This window comes from Oncorhynchus gorbuscha, linkage group LG11 (assembly GCF_021184085.1).
Source record: "Oncorhynchus gorbuscha isolate QuinsamMale2020 ecotype Even-year linkage group LG11, OgorEven_v1.0, whole genome shotgun sequence".
NCBI lineage: Eukaryota > Metazoa > Chordata > Actinopteri > Salmoniformes > Salmonidae > Oncorhynchus > Oncorhynchus gorbuscha.
In genome coordinates, this window is record NC_060183.1 from 79,047,209 (window position 1) to 79,071,089 (window position 23,881).

A 23,881-nucleotide genomic window follows, 5' to 3' on the forward strand; every position below is an offset into this window, starting at 1 on the left:
TTCACAGACTGTCTTTGGTCAATGTGCAAAGACTGATTTCTATTCTGAGAAACCTAAAATACTAAACATTGTATTGACATTTATAGGTTACATCAGGGCTCTCCCGGAGATCTACCATCCTGTAGGTTTTCACTCCAACCCCAATTTGGTGCACATGATTCTAATAATTAGCTGGTTGATAAGTTGAATCAAGTTAGTTACAATTGGGGTTGGAGCGAAAACCTACAGGAGAGTAGCTCTTCGGGAACAGGGTGTGAGAGCCTTGGGTTACACAATACCTTTAGATGCTGGACTGACTCCATACTAAGATATCTATAGGACTAGGAGGGCCTACTGTGCAGCCTGCATGCAGCAAGTGTGTATATGTTGTTGAAACAAGATAAATACTAGGGCAGTGTTTAAAGGGGCAATCTCCTCAATGGTTAGTCCTTGTATCCATGTCACACACTGATCTGTTTCACCTGTGTTTGTACTTGTCTTCATCCCTCTCCAGCTGTTGCCCATCTTCCCCATTATTGTCACAGCTCTCGTCGGAATGAGGATCGGACCAAAGAGCAGCGTGGTAAGTGTTCATGATTTTTATTGGTCAAAACACTCTAAACAAAATAACAAAGAGAAAAACTAACAGTTCTGTAAGGCAAAAAAACTATACAGAAAACAACTACCCACAAAACACATGTGGGAAAAAGGCTGCCTAAGTATGAACCACACTCTGCAAAAAACAAAGAAATAGAAAACATAGAAATAAAGAAACTAGAATGTCCACCCTAGTCACACCCTGGCCTAACCAAAATAGAGAATAAAAGCCTCTCTATGGCCAGGTTGCGACAGTACTGTCATGCCCTGGGGGAGGGTCCGGGTGGGCATCTCTTCACGGTGGCGGCTCCGGTGCGGGACGTAGACCCCCCTCCGCCCGCAGATCCCTTCGCTTTGGTGGCGGCCCTAGTGCATGGCCCTTCACTGGAGGAACTGGGCCGCATATCATCGCCGGAGGAAACCGAACATTGATCATCGCCGGAGGCTCCGGACTGGGGACCGTTGCTGCAGGCTCTGGACTGGGGACCGTTGCTGGAGGCTCCGGAGTGGGGACCGTCGCTGGAGGCTCCTGACTGGGGACCGTCGCTGGAGGCTCCGGACTGGGGACCGTCGCTGCAGGCTCTGGAATGGGGACCGTCGCTGGAGGCTCCGGACTGCGGATCTACGCTGGAGGCTTCGTGCCATGGATCCTCACTGGAGGCTTCCTACGTGGAGCTGGAACAGGTCTCACCGGACTGAGGAGGCGTACTGGTAGCCTAGTGAGTGGAGCTACCACAACACGTCCTGGCTGGATACCCACTCTAGCTTGGTGAGTGTGGAGTGCGTAGAGCCAGCGCAGGACACACTGGACCGTGGAGGCGCACTGGGGGCATAGTGCTTAGAGCCAGCGCAAGACACACTGGACCGTGGAGGCGCACTGGGGGCATAGTGCGTAGAGCCAGCGCAGGACACACTGGACCGTGGAGGCCCACCGGAGGTCTGGAGCACAGAGCTGGCACAACTCGTCCTGGCTGGATAGTGTGGGGAGCTGGAACAGGCCGCACTGGGCTTAGCTGGTCAAACTGGGGACACCGTGCGTAGAGATGCGCAGGATTACCTGGGCCGAAGAGACACACCGGAGGCCAGGAGCGCTGAGCCGGCACAATCCCTCCTGGCTGAATGCCCACTCTAGCACGGCAACTGCGGGGAGCTTGCAGAGAGCGCACCGGGCTGTGGCTGCGCACTGAAGGCATGGTGCGCAGAACTGGCGCTTGACCAGTTATTCGCTCCCCACGGTAACCAAGGGGAGTTGGCTCAGGTCTGAACCCTGACTCCGCCAATCTCCCCATGTGCCCCCCTCATAAAATTGGGGGCTGCCTCTCATGCTTGCCTCGTTGCCGTGACTCCTGGTATCTTCGCCGTTCCTCCCGTTTTCCGCCTGTTTCTATGGCAGTGTCTTGTCCCCTGTCATAACCTCCTCCCATGTCCATGAGCTCCTCAACTCACTCTTTTCCCAGGCCCAGGATCCCTGCTCCTCCTGGCCACGATCGGACCAAAGGATCGGACCAAAGCGCAGCGTGGTAAGTGTTTATGATTTTTATTGATCAAAACACTCAAACAAAATACCAAAGAGAAAAACGAACAGTTCTGTAAGGCAAAAAAACTATACAGAAAACAACTACCCACAAAACACAGGTGGGAAAAAAGCTGCCTAAGTATGTTTCCCAAACAGAGACAACAATAGACAGCTGCCTCTGATTGGGAACCACACTTGGTCAAAAACAAAGAAATAGAAAACATAGAAAAAAGAAACTGGAATGCCCACCCTAGCCTAACCAAAATACAGAATAAAAGCCTCTCTATGGCCAGGGCGTGACAATTATCCCCAGTGTATTTATACCTGTGTTCTCTGTTTGTCTGTTACCAGTTCGTTTTGTCCATCAAGTCTATCGGCATTTTCCCCCTTGCTCCTTTCTTTTTCTTTAGTCCCTGTTTTCTAGTTTCCCGGTTTTGCACCTTGTCACACCGCCCTGGATTATTGACCTCTTCCTGCCCTGAAACTGCCTGCCGTTCTGTACCTTTTGACTCTGATCTGGATTACTGACCTCTGACACATGACCTGTCGTTTTGCCTGCCCCGTTCTAGTAATACACCTTTGTTACTTCGACACTGTCTGCATCTGTCTCTTCCCTAAAACGTGATACCTTAGCAATGTCTATGAATTTGAATTTGAATTCTTTACCATTCTCAGATGTCCAATGTGTTGTTGTTGTTTGAACTGCAGATTGCTCTTTTAAAAGCTCACGTGGAGTCTGGAATCTTAATGATGCTTTAAACAGAACACCGCTGGAGCAGGGCCAGCTGCTTTCCTCATAAACCCTACACACTCTCTTACATCCTTATCTCGTCTCATGTCAAAATGTTTATGCCAGCGATATGTTTAAAAAGCCAGCGATATGTTTAAAAAGCCACCCGCCTTCGTTTTGGTCTAGCTTGGTTGAGCAGGGGGCCAAGATGTAACTAATTGCGGCGTCGCGAAGCATCTTCCAGACGCATTCATCTCTTACAGTGTTTGACGAGGCTACGTTGTAAACATTCAATCCCCATCTTTGAACACTTAAGCGTGCGTACATGCGGCCCGACAGGTTTATACTGATTTGTGCAATATGCCAGGACTTGGCACCGAGCGCACACTTGGTCTGCATCCCAAATGGGCCCATAGGGTTCTGGTCAAAAGTAGGGCACTATATAGGGAATAGGGTGGCGTTTGAGACACAGACTTGAGGTCAGAGCTATGCGAGCAGCCTTCCAGCAGCAGCATCGTGTTGTACACATGGGATGTCCAACACTCGCTATCTCCCAAATCTCACAGTCAAAGCCAATTTTTACCCCTCTCTGCTCCAAATATGGAGGAATGTGGGATTGGGAGCATCGGGAGCCAGTCTAAATACCTGTTACTTATCAAAGATGGTTTTGATCATCTATATCAACCATGAGTGCATTTGAGGAATGCATTGTATCCGCAAGCTATAATTTAAAGTTTAGTCATTTAGCAGATGTTCTTATCCAGAGAGACTTACAGGAACAATTAGGGTTTAGTGCCTTGCTCAAGGGCATATCGACAGATTCTTCACCAATCAGCTCAGAGAGAGAGAGAGAGAGAGAGAGAGAGAGAGAGAGAGAGAGAGAGAGAGAGAGAGAGAGAGAGAGAGAGAGAGAGAGAGAGAGAGAGAGAGAGAGAGAGAGAGAGAGAGAGAGAGAGAGAGAGAGGCCACAGACCAGGCTCTCAAGAGAAGACAGGCTATGTGCTCACTGCCCACAAAATGAGGTGGAAACTGAGCTGCACTTCCTAACCTCCTGCCAAATGTATGACCATATTAGAGACACATTTTTCCCTCAGATTACACAGACCCACAAAGAATTTGAAAATAAATCTAATTTTGATCAACTCCCATATCTATTAGGTGAAATACCTTAGTGTGCCATCACAGCAGCAAGATTTGTGACTTGTTGCCACAAGCAAATGGCAACCAGTGAATAACAAACACCATTGTAAATATAACCTATATTTATGTTTATGTTTATTTATTTTGTACTTTAACTATTGCAGATCATTACAACACTGTATGTGGAAATAATGACATTTGAAATGTCTTTATTCTTCTGGAACTTTTGTGAGTGAACATATGTTTCCCATGCCAATAAAGCCCATTAAATTGAAATTGAATTTGAAATTGAATTGAGAGAGGGACATAGAGACAGACAGAGTGAGAGACAGATAGATAGATAGGAAGAGAGAAATAGAGAGGGAGAGAAGGAGAGAGAGACCCCTTGCCTGATGAAAGGAGCTTTGTGCTCCAGCAGGCAGAGCGTCTGTGCAGTGAAGTAATCTAGTGATGTCATCTAGTGAAGTCATCTAGTGATGTCATCCAGAGATGTCATCCAGTGATGTCATCTAGTGAAGTCATCTAGTGAGGTCATCTAGTGAAGTCATCTAGTGATGTCATCTAGTGAAGTCATCTAGCGATGTCACCCAGAGATGTCATCCAGTGATGTCATCTAGTGAAGTCATCTAGTGAGGTCATATAGTGAAGTCCTCTAGTGAAGTCATCTAGTGATGTCATCTAGTGAAGTCATCTAGTGAGGTCATATAGTGAAGTCATCTAGTGAAGTCATCTAGTGAAGTAATCTATTTATGTCATCTAGTGAAGTCATCTAGTGAAGTCATCTAGTGAAGTAATCTATTTATGTCATCTAGTGAGGTCATATAGTGAAGTCATCTAGTGAAGTCATCTAGTGAAGTCATCTATTTATGTCATCTAGTGAAGTCATCTAGTGAAGTCATCTAGTGATGTCATCTAGTGAAGTCATCTAGTGAAGTCATCTAGTGAAGTCATCTATTTATGTCATCTAGTGAAGTCATCTAGTGAAGTCATCTGAAGTCATCTAGTGAAGTCATCTAGTGAAGTCATCTATTTATGTCATCTAGTGAAGTCATCTAGTGAAGTCATCTAGTGAAGTCATCTAGTGATGTCATCTAGTGAAGTCATCTAGTGAAGTCATCTATTTATGTCATCTAGTGAAGTCATCTAGTGAAGTCATCTAGTGAAGTCATCTAGTGAAGTCATCTAGTGAAGTCATCTATTTATGTCATCTAGTGAAGTCATCTAGTGAAGTCATCTAGTGATGTCATCTAGTGAAGTCATCTAGTGAAGTCATCTAGTGAAGTCATCTAGTGAAGTCATCTATTTATGTCATCTAGTGAAGTCATCTAGTGAAGTCATCTAGTGAAGTCATCTATTTATGTCATCTAGTGAAGTCATCTAGTGAAGTCATCTAGTGAAGTCATCTAGTGAAGTCATCTATTTATGTCATCTAGTGAAGTCATCTAGTGAAGTCATCTAGTGAAGTCATCTAGTGAAGTCATCTAGTGATGTCATCCAGAGCAGAGAGAGAGAGAGAGCCACTGGAGAGCCTGTTTGTCAGAACCCAGGTCCAATTACTGTAGCCTGGGGGTGCCGCTAACATGGGCCTCACACACACACACACACACACACACACACACACACACACACACACACACACACACACACACACACACACACACACACACACACACACACACACACACACACACACACACACACACACACACACACACACACACACACACACACACACGCACCAGCACGCTCAAACACACACAGACCGGTTTGGCTCCCAACTCTACTCCAAGCAGGCACAGTTAGACCAAGGAAGAGGCTTGAGCAAAGCAAGATATTACAGTTTGAGAGTTAGTGTCTAAGAGAGAGTTTGGTGGTTTAGAGAACTGCACTGCAGTAATTGTGAATAGTGTACAGTAAAACTTCAACTTAAACGCAGTCTCAAAAAAGCTGCCTGTCCCTTTTAATAGCCGGGCATCAGCATTTCAGCAAATAAATGTTTCAAATAAATGCAGGTGTAAACTTCAGTGAGTACCGGGCAAAATAAGATAAAGGAGAACATCATCATTATCATGGACGAGACAGCAGTGTGGTTGGACATGACATGGTCGCCTCAATGAGGCGCCACGAGGCGCAAGGAGTGAGAAAACGGTGCTGAAATGCGAAATCGGAGGTGTATGACAGGCAGCCTTTGCAATGTATTTGTTTTGTTATACAGTCTATGATCTAGATATATACCATCATCCATGACGGAGTGCCAGTGCAGGGAGGGGCGATTGAAGGTCTGGCATTGTTGGTCTCTGAAGCTGGGGCTCCCAGCAGGGCAGGGTAGGTTCTCACACAGCCTGTACTGCATCCTGGAGCCGACACAGTCCCGGCTTTTCCCACTGGTCCCAACAGAGACAATACAAAACAAAATGCATGGAGTGAAGGGCAAGATCAAATAAGTAAAGCTCCTGCACCCTGGCGGATAAGGTGCGTTAGACCAGTAACTGAAAGGTTGCTGGTTCTAATCCTCAAGCCGAACAGGGTGAAAAATCTGTCCATGTGCCATTTAGCACTGAATCCCAATTACTCTGGATAAGAGTGTTTGCTAAATGACTAAAATGTACTCAAAGATGTAAAGTACCCGGGACTCTACTCAGAGACAGTTGTTACAGTGTAAAGTACCTGGGACTCTACTCAGAGAGACAGTCATTACAGTGTAAAGTACCTGGGACTCTACTCAGAGACAGTCATTACAGTGTAAAGTACCTGGGACTCTACTCAGAGACAGTCATTACAGTGTAAAGTACCTGGGACTCTACTCAGAGAGACAGTCATTACAGTGTAAAGTACCTGGGACTCTACTCAGAGACAGTCATTACAGTGTAAAGTACCTGGGACTCTACTCAGAGAGACAGTCGTTACAGTGTAAAGTACCTGGGACTCTACTCAGAGAGACAGTCATTACAGTGTAAAGTACCTGGGACTCTACTCAGAGAGACAGTCGTTACAGTGTAAAGTACCTGGGACTCTACTCAGAGACAGTCATTACAGTGTAAAGTACCTGGGACTCTACTCAGAGAGACAGTCATTACAGTGTAAAGTACCTGGGACTCTACTCAGAGACAGTCATTACAGTGTAAAGTACCTGGGACTCTACTCAGAGAGACAGTCGTTACAGTGTAAAGTACCTGGGACTCTACTCAGAGAGACAGTCATTACAGTGTAAAGTACCTGGGACTCTACTCAGAGAGACAGTCGTTACAGTGTAAAGTACCTGGGACTCTACTCAGAGAGACAGTCATTACAGTGTAATGTACCTGGGACTCTACTCAGAGACAGTCATTACAGTGTAAAGTACCTGGGACTCTACTCAGAGACAGTCATTACAGTGTAAAGTACCTGGGACTCTACTCAGAGAGACAGTTGTTACAGTGTAAAGTACCTGGGACTCTACTCAGAGAGACAGTCATTACAGTGTAAAGTACCTGGGACTCTACTCAGAGAGACAGTCGTTACAGTGTAAAGTACCTGGGACTCTACTCAGAGAGACAGTCATTACAGTGTAATGTACCTGGGACTCTACTCAGAGAGACAGTCATTACAGTGTAAAGTACCTGGGACTCTACTCAGAGAGACAGTCGTTACAGTGTAAAGTACCTGGGACTCTACTCAGAGAGACAGTCGTTACAGTGTAAAGTACCTGGGACTCTACTCAGAGAGACAGTCGTTACAGTGTAAAGTACCTGGGACTCTACTCAGAGATACAGTCGTTACAGTGTAAAGTACCTGGGACTCTACTCAGAGAGACAGTCATTACAGTGTAAAGTACCTGGGACTCTACTCAGAGAGACAGTCATTACAGTGTAAAGTACCTGGGACTCTACTCAGAGACAGTCATTACAGTGTAAAGTACCTGGGACTCTACTCAGAGAGACAGTCGTTACAGTGTAAAGTACCTGGGACTCTACTCAGAGACAGTCATTACAGTGTAAAGTACCTGGGACTCTACTCAGAGAGACAGTCGTTACAGTGTAAAGTACCTGGGACTCTACTCAGAGACAGTCATTACAGTGTAAAGTACCTGGGACTCTACTCAGAGAGACAGTCAATTACAGTGTAAAGTACCTGGGACTCTACTCAGACACAGTCATTACAGTGTAAAGTACCTGGGACTCTACTCAGAGAGACAGTCGTTACAGTGTAAAGTACCTGGGACTCTACTCAGAGAGACAGTCGTTACAGTGTAAAGTACCTGGGACTCTACTCAGAGAGACAGTCAATTACAGTGTAAAGTACCTGGGACTCTACTCAGAGAGACAGTCATTACAGTGTAAAGTACCTGGGACTCTACTCAGAGAGACAGTCATTACAGTGTAAAGTACCTGGGACTCTACTCAGAGAGACAGTCGTTACAGTGTAAAGTACCTGGGACTCTACTCAGAGAGACAGTCGTTACAGTGTAAAGTACCTGGGACTCTACTCAGAGAGACAGTCGTTACAGTGTAAAGTATCTGGGACTCTACTCAGACAGTCATTACAGTGTAAAGTACCTGGGACTCTACTCAGAGAGACAGTCATTACAGTGTAAAGTACCTGGGACTCTACTCAGAGACAGTCATTACAGTGTAAAGTACCTGGGACTCTACTCAGAGAGACAGTCGTTACAGTGTAAAGTACCTGGGACTCTACTCAGAGAGACAGTCATTACAGTGTAAAGTACCTGGGACTCTACTCAGAGAGACAGTCGTTACAGTGTAAAGTACCTGGGACTCTACTCAGAGAGACAGTCATTACAGTGTAATGTACCTGGGACTCTACTCAGAGACAGTCATTACAGTGTAAAGTACCTGGGACTCTACTCAGAGACAGTCATTACAGTGTAAAGTACCTGGGACTCTACTCAGAGAGACAGTCGTTACAGTGTAAAGTACCTGGGACTCTACTCAGAGAGACAGTCATTACAGTGTAAAGTACCTGGGACTCTACTCAGAGAGACAGTCGTTACAGTGTAAAGTACCTGGGACTCTACTCAGAGAGACAGTCATTACAGTGTACTGTACCTGGGACTCTACTCAGAGAGACAGTCATTACAGTGTAAAGTACCTGGGACTCTACTCAGAGAGACAGTCGTTACAGTGTAAAGTACCTGGGACTCTACTCAGAGAGACAGTCGTTACAGTGTAAAGTACCTGGGACTCTACTCAGAGAGACAGTCGTTACAGTGTAAAGTACCTGGGACTCTACTCAGAGATACAGTCGTTACAGTGTAAAGTACCTGGGACTCTACTCAGAGAGACAGTCATTACAGTGTAAAGTACCTGGGACTCTACTCAGAGAGACAGTCGTTACAGTGTAAAGTACCTGGGACTCTACTCAGAGACAGTCATTACAGTGTAAAGTACCTGGGACTCTACTCAGAGAGACAGTCATTACAGTGTAAAGTACCTGGGACTCTACTCAGAGACAGTCATTACAGTGTAAAGTACCTGGGACTCTACTCAGAGAGACAGTCGTTACAGTGTAAAGTACCTGGGACTCTACTCAGAGACAGTCATTACAGTGTAAAGTACCTGGGACTCTACTCAGAGAGACAGTCAATTACAGTGTAAAGTACCTGGGACTCTACTCAGACACAGTCATTACAGTGTAAAGTACCTGGGACTCTACCCAGACAGACAGTCGTTACAGTGTAAAGTACCTGGGACTCTACTCAGAGAGACAGTCGTTACAGTGTAAAGTACCTGGGACTCTACTCAGAGAGACAGTCATTACAGTGTAAAGTACCTGGGACTCTACTCAGAGAGACAGTCGTTACAGTGTAAAGTACCTGGGACTCTACTCAGAGAGACAGTCGTTACAGTGTAAAGTACCTGGGACTCTACTCAGAGAGACAGTCGTTACAGTGTAAAGTACCTGGGACTCTACTCAGAGAGACAGTCGTTACAGTGTAAAGTACCTGGGACTCTACTCAGACAGTCATTACAGTGTAAAGTACCTGGGACTCTACTCAGAGAGACAGTCGTTTCAGTGTAAAGTACCTGGGACTCTACTCAGAGAGACAGTCGTTACAGTGTAAAGTACCTGGGACTCTACTCAGAGAGACAGTCGTTACAGTGTAAAGTACCTGGGACTCTACTCAGACAGTCATTACAGTGTAAAGTACCTGGGACTCTACTCAGAGAGACAGTCATTACAGTGTAAAGTACCTGGGACTCTACTCAGAGAGACAGTCATTACAGTGTAAAGTACCTGGGACTCTACTCAGAGAGACAGTCATTACAGTGTAAAGTACCTGGGACTCTACTCAGAGAGACAATCATTACAGTGTAAAGTACCTGGGACTCTACTCAGAGAGACAGTCGTTACAGTGTAAAGTACCTGGGACTCTCACACTTGCGCTGGCGTCCACTGATGCCAGTGCTGCAGGTTGGACTGCAGGTTCCCCAGGACCCCCAGGTGCTCCACTCTCCCATGGCTTGCTCCACTGGCACCGCTCTGCTCACACACTCCCCAGCACGACACCACTGTATGAGTACAACACACACACACACACACACACACACACACACACACACACACACACACACACACACACACACACACACACACACACACACACACACACACACACACACACACACACACACACACACACACACACACACACACACACACACACACACACACACACACACACACTTGAATAAATCACACAGTGTCCAAACGTACAACCCTGTCCAATGACATCATCAAACCCCACTACTGAACAACTGTGAACGCAAACACTCCTGAACCCAACACTAATACAAAACAACGCTGCACTCACAGTGTAACTCGGCCTTGCCGTTGACATGCTGCTGATTATGTGGCGGCTGATGTGTTGAGCTATGTAAACAGAGGATTCAGGGTCTGATTGAACACTGGCAATCTCCCTTACTCTGGTTTGTGCTCATCATCATTACTATTGACACTTCTGCTGACAGGATGGAACTCTTTAACGTCAATTTTTCCCTGACACAACCCCACCCATTACAAGATACCTGAAATAATTCAAACACTGCCCAAGAAGTGGGATCTCACTATTTAATACGTCCTGCCCCCTCTGATGACACGTAACATTCTCCAGAGTTCACTGGCCTTATTCAAAGACCCCCCCCCCCAGAAGGTTTCCCAACGTACACTTCGGTGATCAACGAAAGCATATTTCTACAAGAGACTGCACTTGCATTTCTACATGGGCTGTTACAGATTATAAATAGTGCATCTAAGGACAAAGTCTCAATAGACTCCCTTCTGTACTTCACTACACTAATACCTAATACCTCAACCGTGGAGTACATACAACACGCTCCTGGTGGCGTTACTAGCAGGGTTTACGATGGTCGGGCTCCGCGCGGTGCTCTGCATCATGTTGCCTGTCAGCGTGGATACACAAAGGGACGTGGAGACGGTCTGAAGCGGGGCCAGGGGTTTGCCGTGAGCGGCCACAGCTGGCCCCTTCCCTTGGCCCACAGGCTGTTTCTCATCTCGCTGTTTATAATATATCTCGGAGAGGATGGCTCTCTCCTTCTCTTGTCTCTCTCTCTCTCTTTTCTCTCTCTCGCTCGCTCTTTCACGCTGTCTCGCTTTCCCTCCCTCCCCCTCTCTCTCTCTCTCTCTCTCTCTCTCTCTCCCTCGCTCACTCTTTCCCTCTCTCTCTCTCTCTCTCTCTCTCTCTCTCTCTCTCTCTCTCTCTCTCTCTCTCTCTCTCTCTCTCTCTCTCTCTCTCTTCTCTTCTCTCTCTCGCTCTTTCACGCTCTCTCGCTTTCCCTCTCCCTCTCTCTCTCCCTCGCTCACTCTTTCCCTCCCCCTCTCTCTCCCTCGCTCGCTCTTTCCCTCTCTCTTTCTCCTCTTCTCTCTCTCGCTCGCTCTTTCACGCTCTCTCGCTTTCCCTCTCCCCCTCTCTCTCCCTCGCTCACTCTTTCCCTCTCTCTCGCTCTTTCCCTCTCTTCTCTCTCTCCCTCGCTCGCTCTTCCCCCCCCCCCTCTCTCTCTCTCTCTCTCTCTCTCTCTCTCTCTCTCTTCTCTCTCTTCTCTCTCTCGCTCTTTCACGCTCTGTCGCTTTCCCTCCCCCTCTCTCTCTCCCCCTCGCTCGCTCTTTCCCTCTCTCTCTCACTTCTCTCTCTCGCTCGCTCTTTCATGCTCTCTCGCTTTCCCTCTCCCTCTCTCTCTCCCTCGCTCCCTCTTTCCCTCTCTCTCGCTCTTTCCCTCTCTTCTCTCTCTCTCTTCTCTCTCTCGCTCGCTCTTTCCCTCTCTCTCTCTCTCTCTCTCTCTCTCTCCCTCACTCGCTATTTTTTCTCTTGCAGCAACGGCTGCTTGCTTGGGCTTGTGTGGAAAAGATGATTTCATATTAGAGGCTGGTATTGAGGGACCATATCGTGTTGATTGGCTGATTTTAAGATGATGAAAATGTGATGAATTAATAAAGGCATTGGTTTACGTCCCAAATAGCACCCTGTTCCCTAGATAGTCCACTACTTTTGAACACGTCCCATAAGGCTCTGGTCAAATGTAGTGCACTATATTCAGAGATGTAAGTGTAATTTGGGATGCGGACACAGAGGTAAAAAGGGATGCAAGAGTCTACCCTGAAAAATAATCAAATGAAAAAAATTGTCTGAAAAGCTGTATTTATATAATTATAAAGTTAAGTTGTTTTGATATAACAATGGCACAAAACGTCTCAAATAGCACCCGATATAAAAAATAGTACACTATACCATTTGGTATAATTTGGGACGCACATGTAGTTTTTCTAATAAAACTTGAATGAAGTCATGTGAAATAGAGCAGTGTCCACAAATGACAGAAGTCCTCCACACTTTCTACACAAATCCATGTTCTGTATCGTAGTACATTGCTGTGGTTCTACCTACCTTTCCTGGGTCACACTCTGTGCCATCCATGGGTGGGTCCAGTTTGGTTTTACAGTCCTTCTCTCCATCCACCCGGCACCACAGCCCTGAACACATCACATACTGAAACACGCACACACACACGCACACACAGACAGACACAGACACACACACACGCACGCATACACATGCACACACACACACAGACACAGACACACACACACGCACGCACACACAGACACAGACACAGACACACACACACGCACGCACACACAGACACAGACACAGACACAGACACAGACACACACACAAGCACACGCACACGCGCACACACACAGAAATAAAGTTTATTGACATACATTTTTATGATGCAGTCTATGTTTATTTACTTGAATCACTGTTAAAAAATGTTATATGCGGTTTACGAAGGACACACTGAATAAAAACAGTTTTCAATGCATAATGGAAATAGGTGTTCTTATTGGAAGTTGTTCAGCAGTCTTATGCCCTGGGGGGGTAGAAGCTGTTCAGCAGTCTTATGGCCTGGGGGTAGAAGTTGTTCAGCAGTCTTATGCCCTGGGGGGGTAGAAGCTGTTCAGCAGTCTTATGGCCTGGGGGTAGAAGTTGTTCAGCAGTCTTATGCCCTGGGGGTAGAAGCTGTTCAGCAGTCTTATGGCCTGGGGTAGAAGTTGTTCAGCAGTCTTATGCCCTGGGGGTAGAAGCTGTTCAGCAGTCTTATGGCCTGGGGTAGAAGTTGTTCAGCAGTCTTATGCCCTGGGGGTAGAAGCTGTTCAGCAGTCTTATGGCCTGGGGGTAGAAGTTGTTCAGCAGTCTTATGCCCTGGGGGGTAGAAGCTGTTCAGCAGTCTTATGGCCTGGGTGTAGAAGTTGTTCAGCAGTCTTATGGCTTGGGGGTAGAAGTTGTTCAGCAGTATTATGGCCTGGGGTAGAAGTTGTTCAGCAGTCTTATGCCCTGGGGGTAGAAGCTGTTCAGCAGTCTTATGGCCTGGGGGTAGAAGTTGTTCAGCAGTCTTATGCCCTGGGGGGGGGTAGAAGTTGTTCAGCAGTCTTATGGCCTGGGGGTAGAAGTTGTTCAGCAGTCTTATGGCCTGGGTGTAGAAGTTGTTCAGCAACCTTATGGCCTGGTGGTAGAAGTTGTTCAGCAGTCTTATGGCCTGGGGGTAGAAGTTGTTCAGCAGTCTTATGCCCTGGGGGGGGTAGAAGTTGTTCAGCAGTCTTATGGCTTGGGGGTAGAAGTTGTTCAGCAGTCTTATGGCCTGGGGGTAGAAGTTGTTCAGCAGCCTTATGGCCTGGTGGTAGAAGTTGTTCAGCAGTCTTATGGCCTGGAGGTAGAAGTTGTTCAGCAGTCTTATGCCCTGGGGGGGGGTAGAAGTTGTTCAGCAGTCTTATGGCTTGGGGGTAGAAGTTGTTCAGCAGTATTATGGCCTGGGGGTAGAAGTTGTTCAGCAGTCTTATGGCCTGGGGGTAGAAGTTGTTCAGCAGTCTTATGGCTTGGGGGTAGAAGTTGTTCAGCAGTCTTATGGCCTGGGGGTAGAAGCTGTTAAGGAGCCTTTTGGTCCTAGACTTGGCGCTCCGGTACCGCTTGCCGTGCGGTAGCAGAGAGAACAGTCTAGGACTTGGGTGACTGGAGTCTCTAACAATTTTATGGGCTTTCCTCTGACCCCGAATATTATAGGTTCTGGATTGCAGGAAGCTTGACCCAGGGATGCACTGGGCTGTACGCACTACCCTCTGTAGCGTCTTACGGTCGGATGCCGAGCAGTTGCCATACCAGGCGGTGATGCAACCAGTCAGGATGCTCTTGATGGTGCAGCTGTAGAACTTTTTGAGGATCTGGGGACCCATGCCAAATCTTTCCAGTCTCCTGAGGGGGGAACATGTTTTGTTCTACCCTCTTCACGACTGTCTTGGTATGTTTGGACCATAATAAATAATTGGTGACGTGGACACCAAGGAATCTCTGTGCTTTAGGTTTCAGACCCCTACTAAACTTAATGTCACTAATCCCTCCTGAACAGATGCTGTACGTAAACTGAAGAATCTGTCTCAACGGGATGGAATGCGTCGGATAATGACCAAACAGTAGTTCCGGTGCTTGGGTTTTCATCACTGATGACTCGAAATCATTGGCCACTTTAATAAATGGATCACTAGTCACTTGAATAATGCCACTTGAATAATGTTTACATATCTTACATTACTCATCTCATATGTATATACTGTATTTTATATCATATATTGCTTCTGGCTTATCACTTATCCATATATGTATCTGTATATATATATATATATATATATATACACTGTATATATATATATATATATGTACATACTCTTATTCCATCCCTTTAGATCTGTGTGCATTAGGTAGTTGTTGTGGAATTGTTAGATTACTTGTTGAATATTACTGCACTGTCGGGAACTAGAAGCACAAGCATTTTGCTACATTCCCATTAACATCTGCTAACCATGTGTATGTGACCATTAACATCTGCTAACCATGTGTATGTGACCATTAACATCTGCTAACCATGTGTATGTGACCATTAACATCTGCTAACCATGTGTATGTGACCATTAACATCTGCTAACCATGTGTATGTGACCATTAACATCTGCTAACCATGTGTATGTGACCATTAACATCTGCTAACCATGAGTATGTGACCATTAACATCTGCTAACCATGTGTATGTGACCATTAACATCTGCTAACCATGTGTATGTGACCAATAACATCTGCTAACCATGTGTATGTGACCATTAACATCTGCTAACCATGTGTATGTGACCATTAACATCTGCTAACCATGTGTATGTGACCATTAACATCTGCTAACCATGTGTATGTGACCATTAACATCTGCTAACCATGTGTATGTGACCATTAACATCTGCTAACCATGTGTATGTGACCATTAACATCTGTTAACCATGAGTATGTGACCATTAACATCTGCTAACCATGTGTATGTGACCATTAACATCTGCTAACCATGTGTATGTGACCAATAACATCTGCTAATCATGTGTATGTGACCATTAACATCTGCTAACCATGTGTATGTGACCAATAACATCTGCTAACCATGTGTATGTGACCAATACAATTTGATTTGATTTGATTATTTGGATGTATCAGGATTGGGCGAAGGTCACAGATTATTTAGATGTATCAGAATTTGGCGAAGGCTTAAACTTCGACTGCTTTGCGTGTGGGGTGAAATTAGCGGAAGGGGGGGGCTTTGGCTGAGAGTTTAATTTTGCAAGGGTCGATTCTTCACAAACCGGAACTCAATTTCTAACACATATGAACCCAGAACTAAATCATGCAGATGAACTAATTATGCAAGATTTTAGTTCTGGGTTAACTGAGATTAACAAACTGTAAATATATCAATGAAAAGCTATTTATATTGAGAGTTTGCAAGGTTGCAATAGAAAACCAATCATCAAGGAATCCTCTTTAGAAGCATGTCTTTCACCGAAGCCTCTACATGTCATGTTTTGTCATTTATTATCATGTCTTGTCCCTGTGCTTCCCATTCTATTCGTTTCCCTCTGCTGGGCTTATTAGGTTCTTTCCCTCTTTCTATCCCTCTCTCTCCCCCTCCCTCTCTCACTCTCTCGCTCTCTCTTCTCTCTATCGTTCCGTTCCTGCTCCCAGCTGTTCCTATTCCCCTAATCATCATTTAGTCTTCCCACACCTGTTCCCGATCCTTTTCCCTGATTAGAGTCCCTATTTCTCTCCTTGTTTCCCGTACCTGCCCTGTCGGATCCTCATATATAATTCACCGTGCTGTGTCTATGTTTTGCCCTGTCGTGTCGTGTTTCCCTCAGATGCTGCGTGGTGAGCAGGTGTCTGAGTCTGCTAGGTTCAAGTGCCTTCCCGAGGCAACCTGCAGTTCTCGATCAAGTCTCCAGTCTGTTCTCGTCTTTACGTGTAGTATTATGCTTTTTGTTTTGTAAAGTTTATTCTGGATTAAATACTCTGTTTTCGCCAAGTCGCTTTTGGGTCCTCATTCACCTGCATGACAGAAGGATCCGACCGAGGAATGGACCCAGCGACTACAGACGCTCGTAACACTGCCGTCGAGATCCAAGGAGCCATGCTCGGCAGACACGAGCAGGAATTGTCTGCTGCTCGCCATGCCGTGGAGAGCCTGGCCGCTCAGGTTTCCGACCTCTCTGGACAGTTCCAGAGTCTTCGTCTCGTGCCACCTGTTACTTCCTGGCCTGCCGAGCCTCCAGAACCTAGGGTTAATAACCCACCTTGCTACTCCGGGCAGCCCACTGAGTGCCGCTCCTTTCTCACCCAGTGTGAGATTGTGTTCTCTCTCCAACCCAACACATACTCTAGAGAGAGAGCTCGGGTTGCTTACGTCATTTCACTCCTTACTGGCCGGGCCCGAGAGTGGGGCACAGCTATCTGGGAGGCAAGGGCTGATTGTTCTAACAATTACCAGAACTTTAAAGAGGAGATGATTCGGGTTTTTGACCGTTCAGTTTTTGGTGGGGAGGCTTCTAGGGTCCTGGCCTCCCTATGCCAAGGTGATCGATCCATAACGGATTACTCTATAGAGTTTCGTACTCTTGCTGCCTCTAGTGACTGGAACGAGCCGGCGCTGCTCGCTCGTTTTCTGGAGGGACTCCACACAGTGGTCAAAGATGAGATTCTCTCTCGGGAGGTTCCTTCCAGTGTGGACTCTTTGATTGCTCTCGCCATCCGCATAGAACGACGGGTAGATCTTCGTCACCAGGCTCGTGGAAGAGAGCTCGCATCAACGGTGTTTCCCTGCTCCGCATCGCAACCATCTCCCTCCTCTGGCTCTGAGACTGAGCCCATGCAGCTGGGAGGATTCGCATCTCGACTAAGGAGAGGGAACGAAGGATCACCAACCGCCTGTGCCTCTATTGCGGATTTGATGGACATTTTGTTAATTCATGTCCAGTAAGAGGCCAGAGCCCATCAGTAAGCGGAGGGCTACTGGTGAGCGCTACTACTCAGGTCTCTTCATCTAGATCTTGTACTACTATGTCGGTCCATCTACGCTGGACCGGTTCGGGTGCTACATGCAGTGCCTTGATTGACTCTGGGGCTGAGGGTTGTTTCATGGACGAAGCATGGGTTCGGAAACATAACATTCCTTTCAGACAGTTAGACAAGCCTACGCCCATGTTTGCCTTAGATGGTAGTCATCTTCCCAGTATCAGATTTGAGACACTACCTTTAACTCTCACAGTATCTGGTAACCACAGTGAGACTATTTCTTTGATTTTTTTTCGTTCACCTTTCACACCTGTTGTTTTGGGTCATCCCTGGCTAGTATGTCATAATCCTTCTATTAATTGGTCTTGTAATTCTATCCTATCCTGGAACGTATCTTGTCATGTGAAGTGCTTAATGTCTGCCATCCCTCCCATTTCTTCTGTCCCCACTTCTCAGGAGGAACCTGGCGATTTGACAGGAGTGCCGGAGGAATATCATGATCTGCGCACGGTCTTCAGTCGGTCCCGAGCCAACTCCCTTCCTCCTCACCGGTCGTATGATTGTAGTATTGATCTCCTTCCGGGGACCACTCCTCCTCGGGGTAGACTATACTCTCTGTCGGCTCCCGAATGTAAGGCTCTCGAGGATTATTTATCTGTGTCTCTTGACGCCGGTACCATAGTGCCTTCTTCCTCTCCGGCCGGGGCGGGGTTCTTTTTTGTTAAGAAGAAGGACGGTACTCTGCGCCCCTGCGTGGATTATCGAGGGCTGAATGACATAACGGTTAAGAATCGTTATCCGCTTCCCCTTATGTCATCAGCCTTCGAGATTCTGCAGGGAGCCAGGTGCTTTACTAAGTTGGACCTTCGTAACGCTTACCATCTCGTGCGCATCAGAGAGGGGACGAGTGGAAAACGGCGTTTAACACTCCGTTAGGGCATTTTGAGTACCGGGTTCTGCCGTTTGGTCTCGCCAATGCGCCAGCTGTTTTTCAGGCATTAGTTAATGATGTTCTGAGAGACATGCTGAACATCTTTGTTTTTGTCTATCTTGACGATATCCTGATTTTTTCACCGTCACTCGAGATTCATGTTCAGCACGTTCGACGTGTTCTACAGCGCCTTTTAGAGAATTGTCTCTACGTAAAGGCTGAGAAGTGCTCTTTTCATGTCTCCTCCGTTACTTTTCTCGGTTCCGTTATTTCCGCTGAAGGCATTCAGATGGATTCCGCTAAGGTCCAAGCTGTCAGTGATTGGCCCGTTCCAAGGTCACGTGTCGAGTTGCAGCGCTTTTTAGGTTTCGCTAATTTCTATCGGCGTTTCATTCGTAATTTCGGTCAAGTTGCTGCCCCTCTCACAGCTCTTACTTCTGTCAAGACGTGTTTTAAGTGGTCCGGTTCCGCCCAGGGAGCTTTTGATCTTCTAAAAGAACGTTTTACGTCCGCTCCTATCCTCGTTACTCCTGACGTCACTAGACAATTCATTGTCGAGGTTGACGCTTCAGAGGTAGGCGTGGGAGCCATTCTATCCCAGCGCTTCCAGTCTGACGATAAGGTTCATCCTTGCGCTTATTTTCTCATCGCCTGTCGCCATCTGAGCGCAACTATGATGTGGGTAACCGTGAACTGCTCGCCATCCGCTTAGCCCTAGGCGAATGGCGACAGTGGTTGGAGGGGCGACCGTTCCTTTTGTCGTTTGGACAGACCATAAGAACCTTGAGTACATCCGTTCTGCCAAACGACTTAATGCCCGTCAAGCTCGTTGGGCGTTGTTTTTCGCTCGTTTCGAGTTTGTGATTTCTTACCGTCCGGGTAGCAAGAACACCAAGCCTGATGCCTTATCCCGTCTGTTTAGTTCTTCTGTGGCTTCTACTGATCCCGAGGGGATTCTTCCTTATGGGCGTGTTGTCGGGTTGACAGTCTGGGGAATTGAAAGACAGGTTAAGCAAGCACTCACGCACACTGCGTCGCGCGCGCTTGTCCTAGTAACCTCCTTTTCGTTCCTGTTTCCACTCGTCTGGCTGTTCTTCAGTGGGCTCACTCTGCCAAGTTAGCTGGTCATCCCGGTGTTCGAGGCACTCTTGCGTCTATTCGCCAGCGATTTTGGTGGCCGACTCAGGAGCGTGACACGCGCCGTTTCGTGGCTGCTTGTTCGGACTGCGCGCAGACTAAGTCGGGTAACTCTCCTCCTGCCGGTCGTCTCAGACCGCTCCCCATTCCTTCTCGACCATGGTCTCACATCGCCCTAGACTTCATTACCGGTCTGCCTTTGTCTGCGGGGAAGACTGTGATTCTTACGGTTGTCGATAGGTTCTCTAAGGCGGCACATTTCATTCCCCTCGCTAAACTTCCTTCCGCTAAGGAGACGGCACAAATCATTATCGAGAATGTGTTCAGAATTCATGGCCTCCCGTTAGACGCCGTTTCAGACAGAGGCCCGCAATTCACGTCACAGTTTTGGAGGGAGTTCTGTCGTTTGATTGGTGCGTCCGTCAGTCTCTCTTCCGGGTTTCATCCCCAGTCTAACGGTCAAGCAGAGAGGGCCAATCAGACGATTGGTCGCATACTACGCAGCCTTTCTTTCAGAAACCCTGCGTCTTGGGCAGAACAGCTCCCCTGGGCAGAATACGCTCACAACTCGCTTCCTTCGTCTGCTACCGGGTTATCTCCGTTTCAGAGTAGTCTGGGTTACCAGCCTCCTCTATTCTCTTCCCAGCTTGCCGAGTCCAGCGTTCCCTCCGCTCAAGCGTTTGTCCAACGTTGTGAGCGCACCTGGAGGAGGGTGAGGTCTGCACTTTGCCGCTACAGGGCACAGACTGTGAGAGCCGCCAATAAACGCAGGATTAAGAGTCCTAGGTATTGTTGCGGCCAGAGAGTGTGGCTTTCCACTCGCAACCTTCCTCTTACGACAGCTTCTCGTAAGTTGACTCCGCGGTTCATTGGTCCGTTCCGTGTCTCCCAGGTCGTCAATCCTGTCGCTGTGCGACTGCTTCTTCCGCGACATCTTCGTCGCGTCCATCCTGTCTTCCATGTCTCCTGTGTTAAGCCCTTTCTTCGCACCCCCGTTCGTCTTCCCTCCCCCTCCCGTCCTTGTCGAGAGCGCACCTATTTACAAGGTACATAAGATCATGGACATGCGTTCTCGGGGACGGGGTCACCAATACTTAGTGGATTGGGAGGGTTACGGTCCTGAGGAGAGGAGTTGGGTTCCGTCTCGGGACGTGCTGGACCGTTCACTCATTGATGATTTCCTCCGTTGCCGCCAGGATTCCTCCTCGAGTGCGCCAGGAGGCGCTCGGTGAGTGGGGGGGTACTGTCATGTTTTGTCATTTATTATCATGTCTTGTCCCTGTGCTTCCCATTCTATTCGTTTCCCTCTGCTGGGCTTATTAGGTTCTTTCCCTCTTTCTATCCCTCTCTCTCCCCCTCCCTCTCTCACTCTCTCGCTCTCTCTTCTCTCTATCGTTCCGTTCCTGCTCCCAGCTGTTCCTATTCCCCTAATCATCATTTAGTCTTCCCACACCTGTTCCCGATCCTTTTCCCTGATTAGAGTCCCTATTTCTCTCCTTGTTTCCCGTACCTGCCCTGTCGGATCCTCATATATAATTCACCGTGCTGTGTCTATGTTTTGCCCTGTCGTGTCGTGTTTCCCTCAGATGCTGCGTGGTGAGCAGGTGTCTGAGTCTGCTAGGTTCAAGTGCCTTCCCGAGGCAACCTGCAGTTCTCGATCAAGTCTCCAGTCTGTTCTCGTCTTTACGTGTAGTATTATGCTTTTTGTTTTGTAAAGTTTATTCTGGATTAAATACTCTGTTTTCGCCAAGTCGCTTTTGGGTCCTCATTCACCTGCATGACACTACATCTGCCCCAATACATTTAGAAGTATGTCTTTCACCGAAGCATCTACATCTGCCCCAATACATTTAGAAGTATGTCTTTCACCGAAGCATCTACATCTGCCCCAATACATTTAGAAGCATGTCTTTCACCGAAGCCTCTACATCTGCCCCAATACATTTATTAGCATGTCTTTCACCGAAGTATCTACATCTGCCCCAATACATTTAGAAGCATGTCTTTCACTGAAGCCTCTACATCTGCCCCAATACATTTAGAAGCATGTCTTTCACCGAAGCCTCTACATCTGCCCCAATACATTTATTAGCATGTCTTTCACCGAAGCATCTACATCTGCCCCAATACATTTATTAGCATGTCTTTCACCGAAGCATCTACATCTGCCCCAATACATTTAGAAGCATGTCTTTCACCGAAGCATCTACATCTGCCCCAATACATTTAGAAGCATGTCTTTCACATAAGTTTCTACATCTGCCCCAATACATTTTGAAGCATGTCTTTCACTGAAGCCTCTACATCTGCCCCAATACATTTAGAAGCATGTCTTTCACTGAAGCCTCTACATCTGCCCCAATACATTTAGAAGCATGTCTTTCACTGAAGCCTCTACATCTGCCCCAATACATTTTGAAGCATATCTTTCACATAAGTTTCTACATCTGCCCCAATACATTTAGAAGCATGTCTTTCACCGAAGCCTCTACATCTGTCAAAATACATTGAGAGGAAGTGAAGGGGGTGGTGTAAAGGAAACAGAAGGTTTAAGGGGCAAATCAAGGCTCGGTCACAAATGGTCCCCTATTCCCTATATTATAGTGCACTACTTTTGACCAGAACCCTAGTGGCCCCTTGTCAACAGTAGTGCACCATTTAGGGAATAGGGTGTAATGTTCACATGGTTGAAGGGTGTAGGGTTCATATGGTTAAAGTGTGTAGGGTTTACACAGTTAAAGGGTGTAGGGTTTATATGGTAAAAGGGTGTAGGGTTTACACGGTTAAAGGGTGTCGGGTTTACATGGTTAAAGGGTGTAGGGTTTACACAGTTAAAGGGTGTAGGGTTTATATGGTTAAAGGGTGTAGGGTTTACACAGTTAAAGGGTGTCGGGTTTACATGGTTAAAGGGTGTAAGGTTTATATGGTTAAAGGGTGTAGGGTTTACACAGTTAAAGGGTGTCGGGTTTACATGGTTAAAGGGTGTAGGGTTTATATGGTTAAAGGGTGTAGGGTTTACACAGTTAAAGGGTGTCGGGTTTACATGGTTAAAGGGTGTAGGGTTTATATGGTTAAAGGGTGTAGGGTTTACACAGTTAAAGGGTGTAGGGTTTACACAGTTAAAGGGTGTAGGTTTTACACAGTTAAAGGGTGTAGGGTTTACATGGTTAAAGGGTGTAGGGTTTACATGGTTAAAGGGTGTAGACGTTACACAGATAAATGGTGTAGGGTTTACACAGTTAAAGCGTGTAGACTTTACACAGTTAAAGGGTGTAGGGTTTACATGGTTAAGAGGCCAGATGCACCAAGTAACCACCTGTTGGGTGAAGGACCTCTAACCACATACAGGCTTTACTGTAGTAGGCCCCTAAAACATATGTTTAAATGGGCAACCTGTGATTCAAACAACAACACAGTGAGCATCACGCCTACATGCATTTTCACTAATTACACAATCGCAACAAACTCAATGAGTAAAGAAAAGAAAAGAAGGAAAACTGACCTCTTGTTTTCCATTAGCACCTGACAACAATAAAACAACACCTAACATTCTCAGTAAAAACCCTCATTGACCCATAAAAACACTTGCAGGCTCTAAATACAGCTTCACAAGCCCAACGGTGGATAAAAAGCTCACGTTCTCTTCAAACCGCTTGTACTCTGGTGGAAAAAATGCCATTTAGGGGTGGGTGTTTGGTTCGTAAACACAGCGGTTGCCATGGTGCCTGATAACACAGCTTAATTAATGGGTTGCTTTTTATGAGATTGCTGAGCCTCTGGGGTACAAATGGGTCCACCACCGAGGCTGCGCCGCCATCTTATCGTGACAGGACGCGACGTGAGGAACCTCGATCGAATCTTTGGTAATTCTTTATTTAATTTATCTGTCATCCGTTTAAAAACGATTGTTGGTGATTTATGGTGAAGATTAAGGATTCACTCAGAGCGACTGGGTGGGGGGAG

The 23,881-nt window shown here is 46.8% G+C and overlaps 1 protein-coding gene across 1 annotated transcript in view; it reads right to left on the minus strand.

The window, feature by feature from the left end:
• LOC123989530 (A disintegrin and metalloproteinase with thrombospondin motifs 19-like) overlaps positions 1 to 23,881 on the minus strand; it is a 136,853-nt gene that overhangs the window by 66,386 nt on the left and 46,586 nt on the right. The window contains 3 exon segments of the mRNA XM_046290604.1: positions 6,198 to 6,346; positions 10,326 to 10,471; positions 12,862 to 12,963. Coding sequence (XP_046146560.1) covers positions 6,198 to 6,346; positions 10,326 to 10,471; positions 12,862 to 12,963 — 397 coding nt within the window.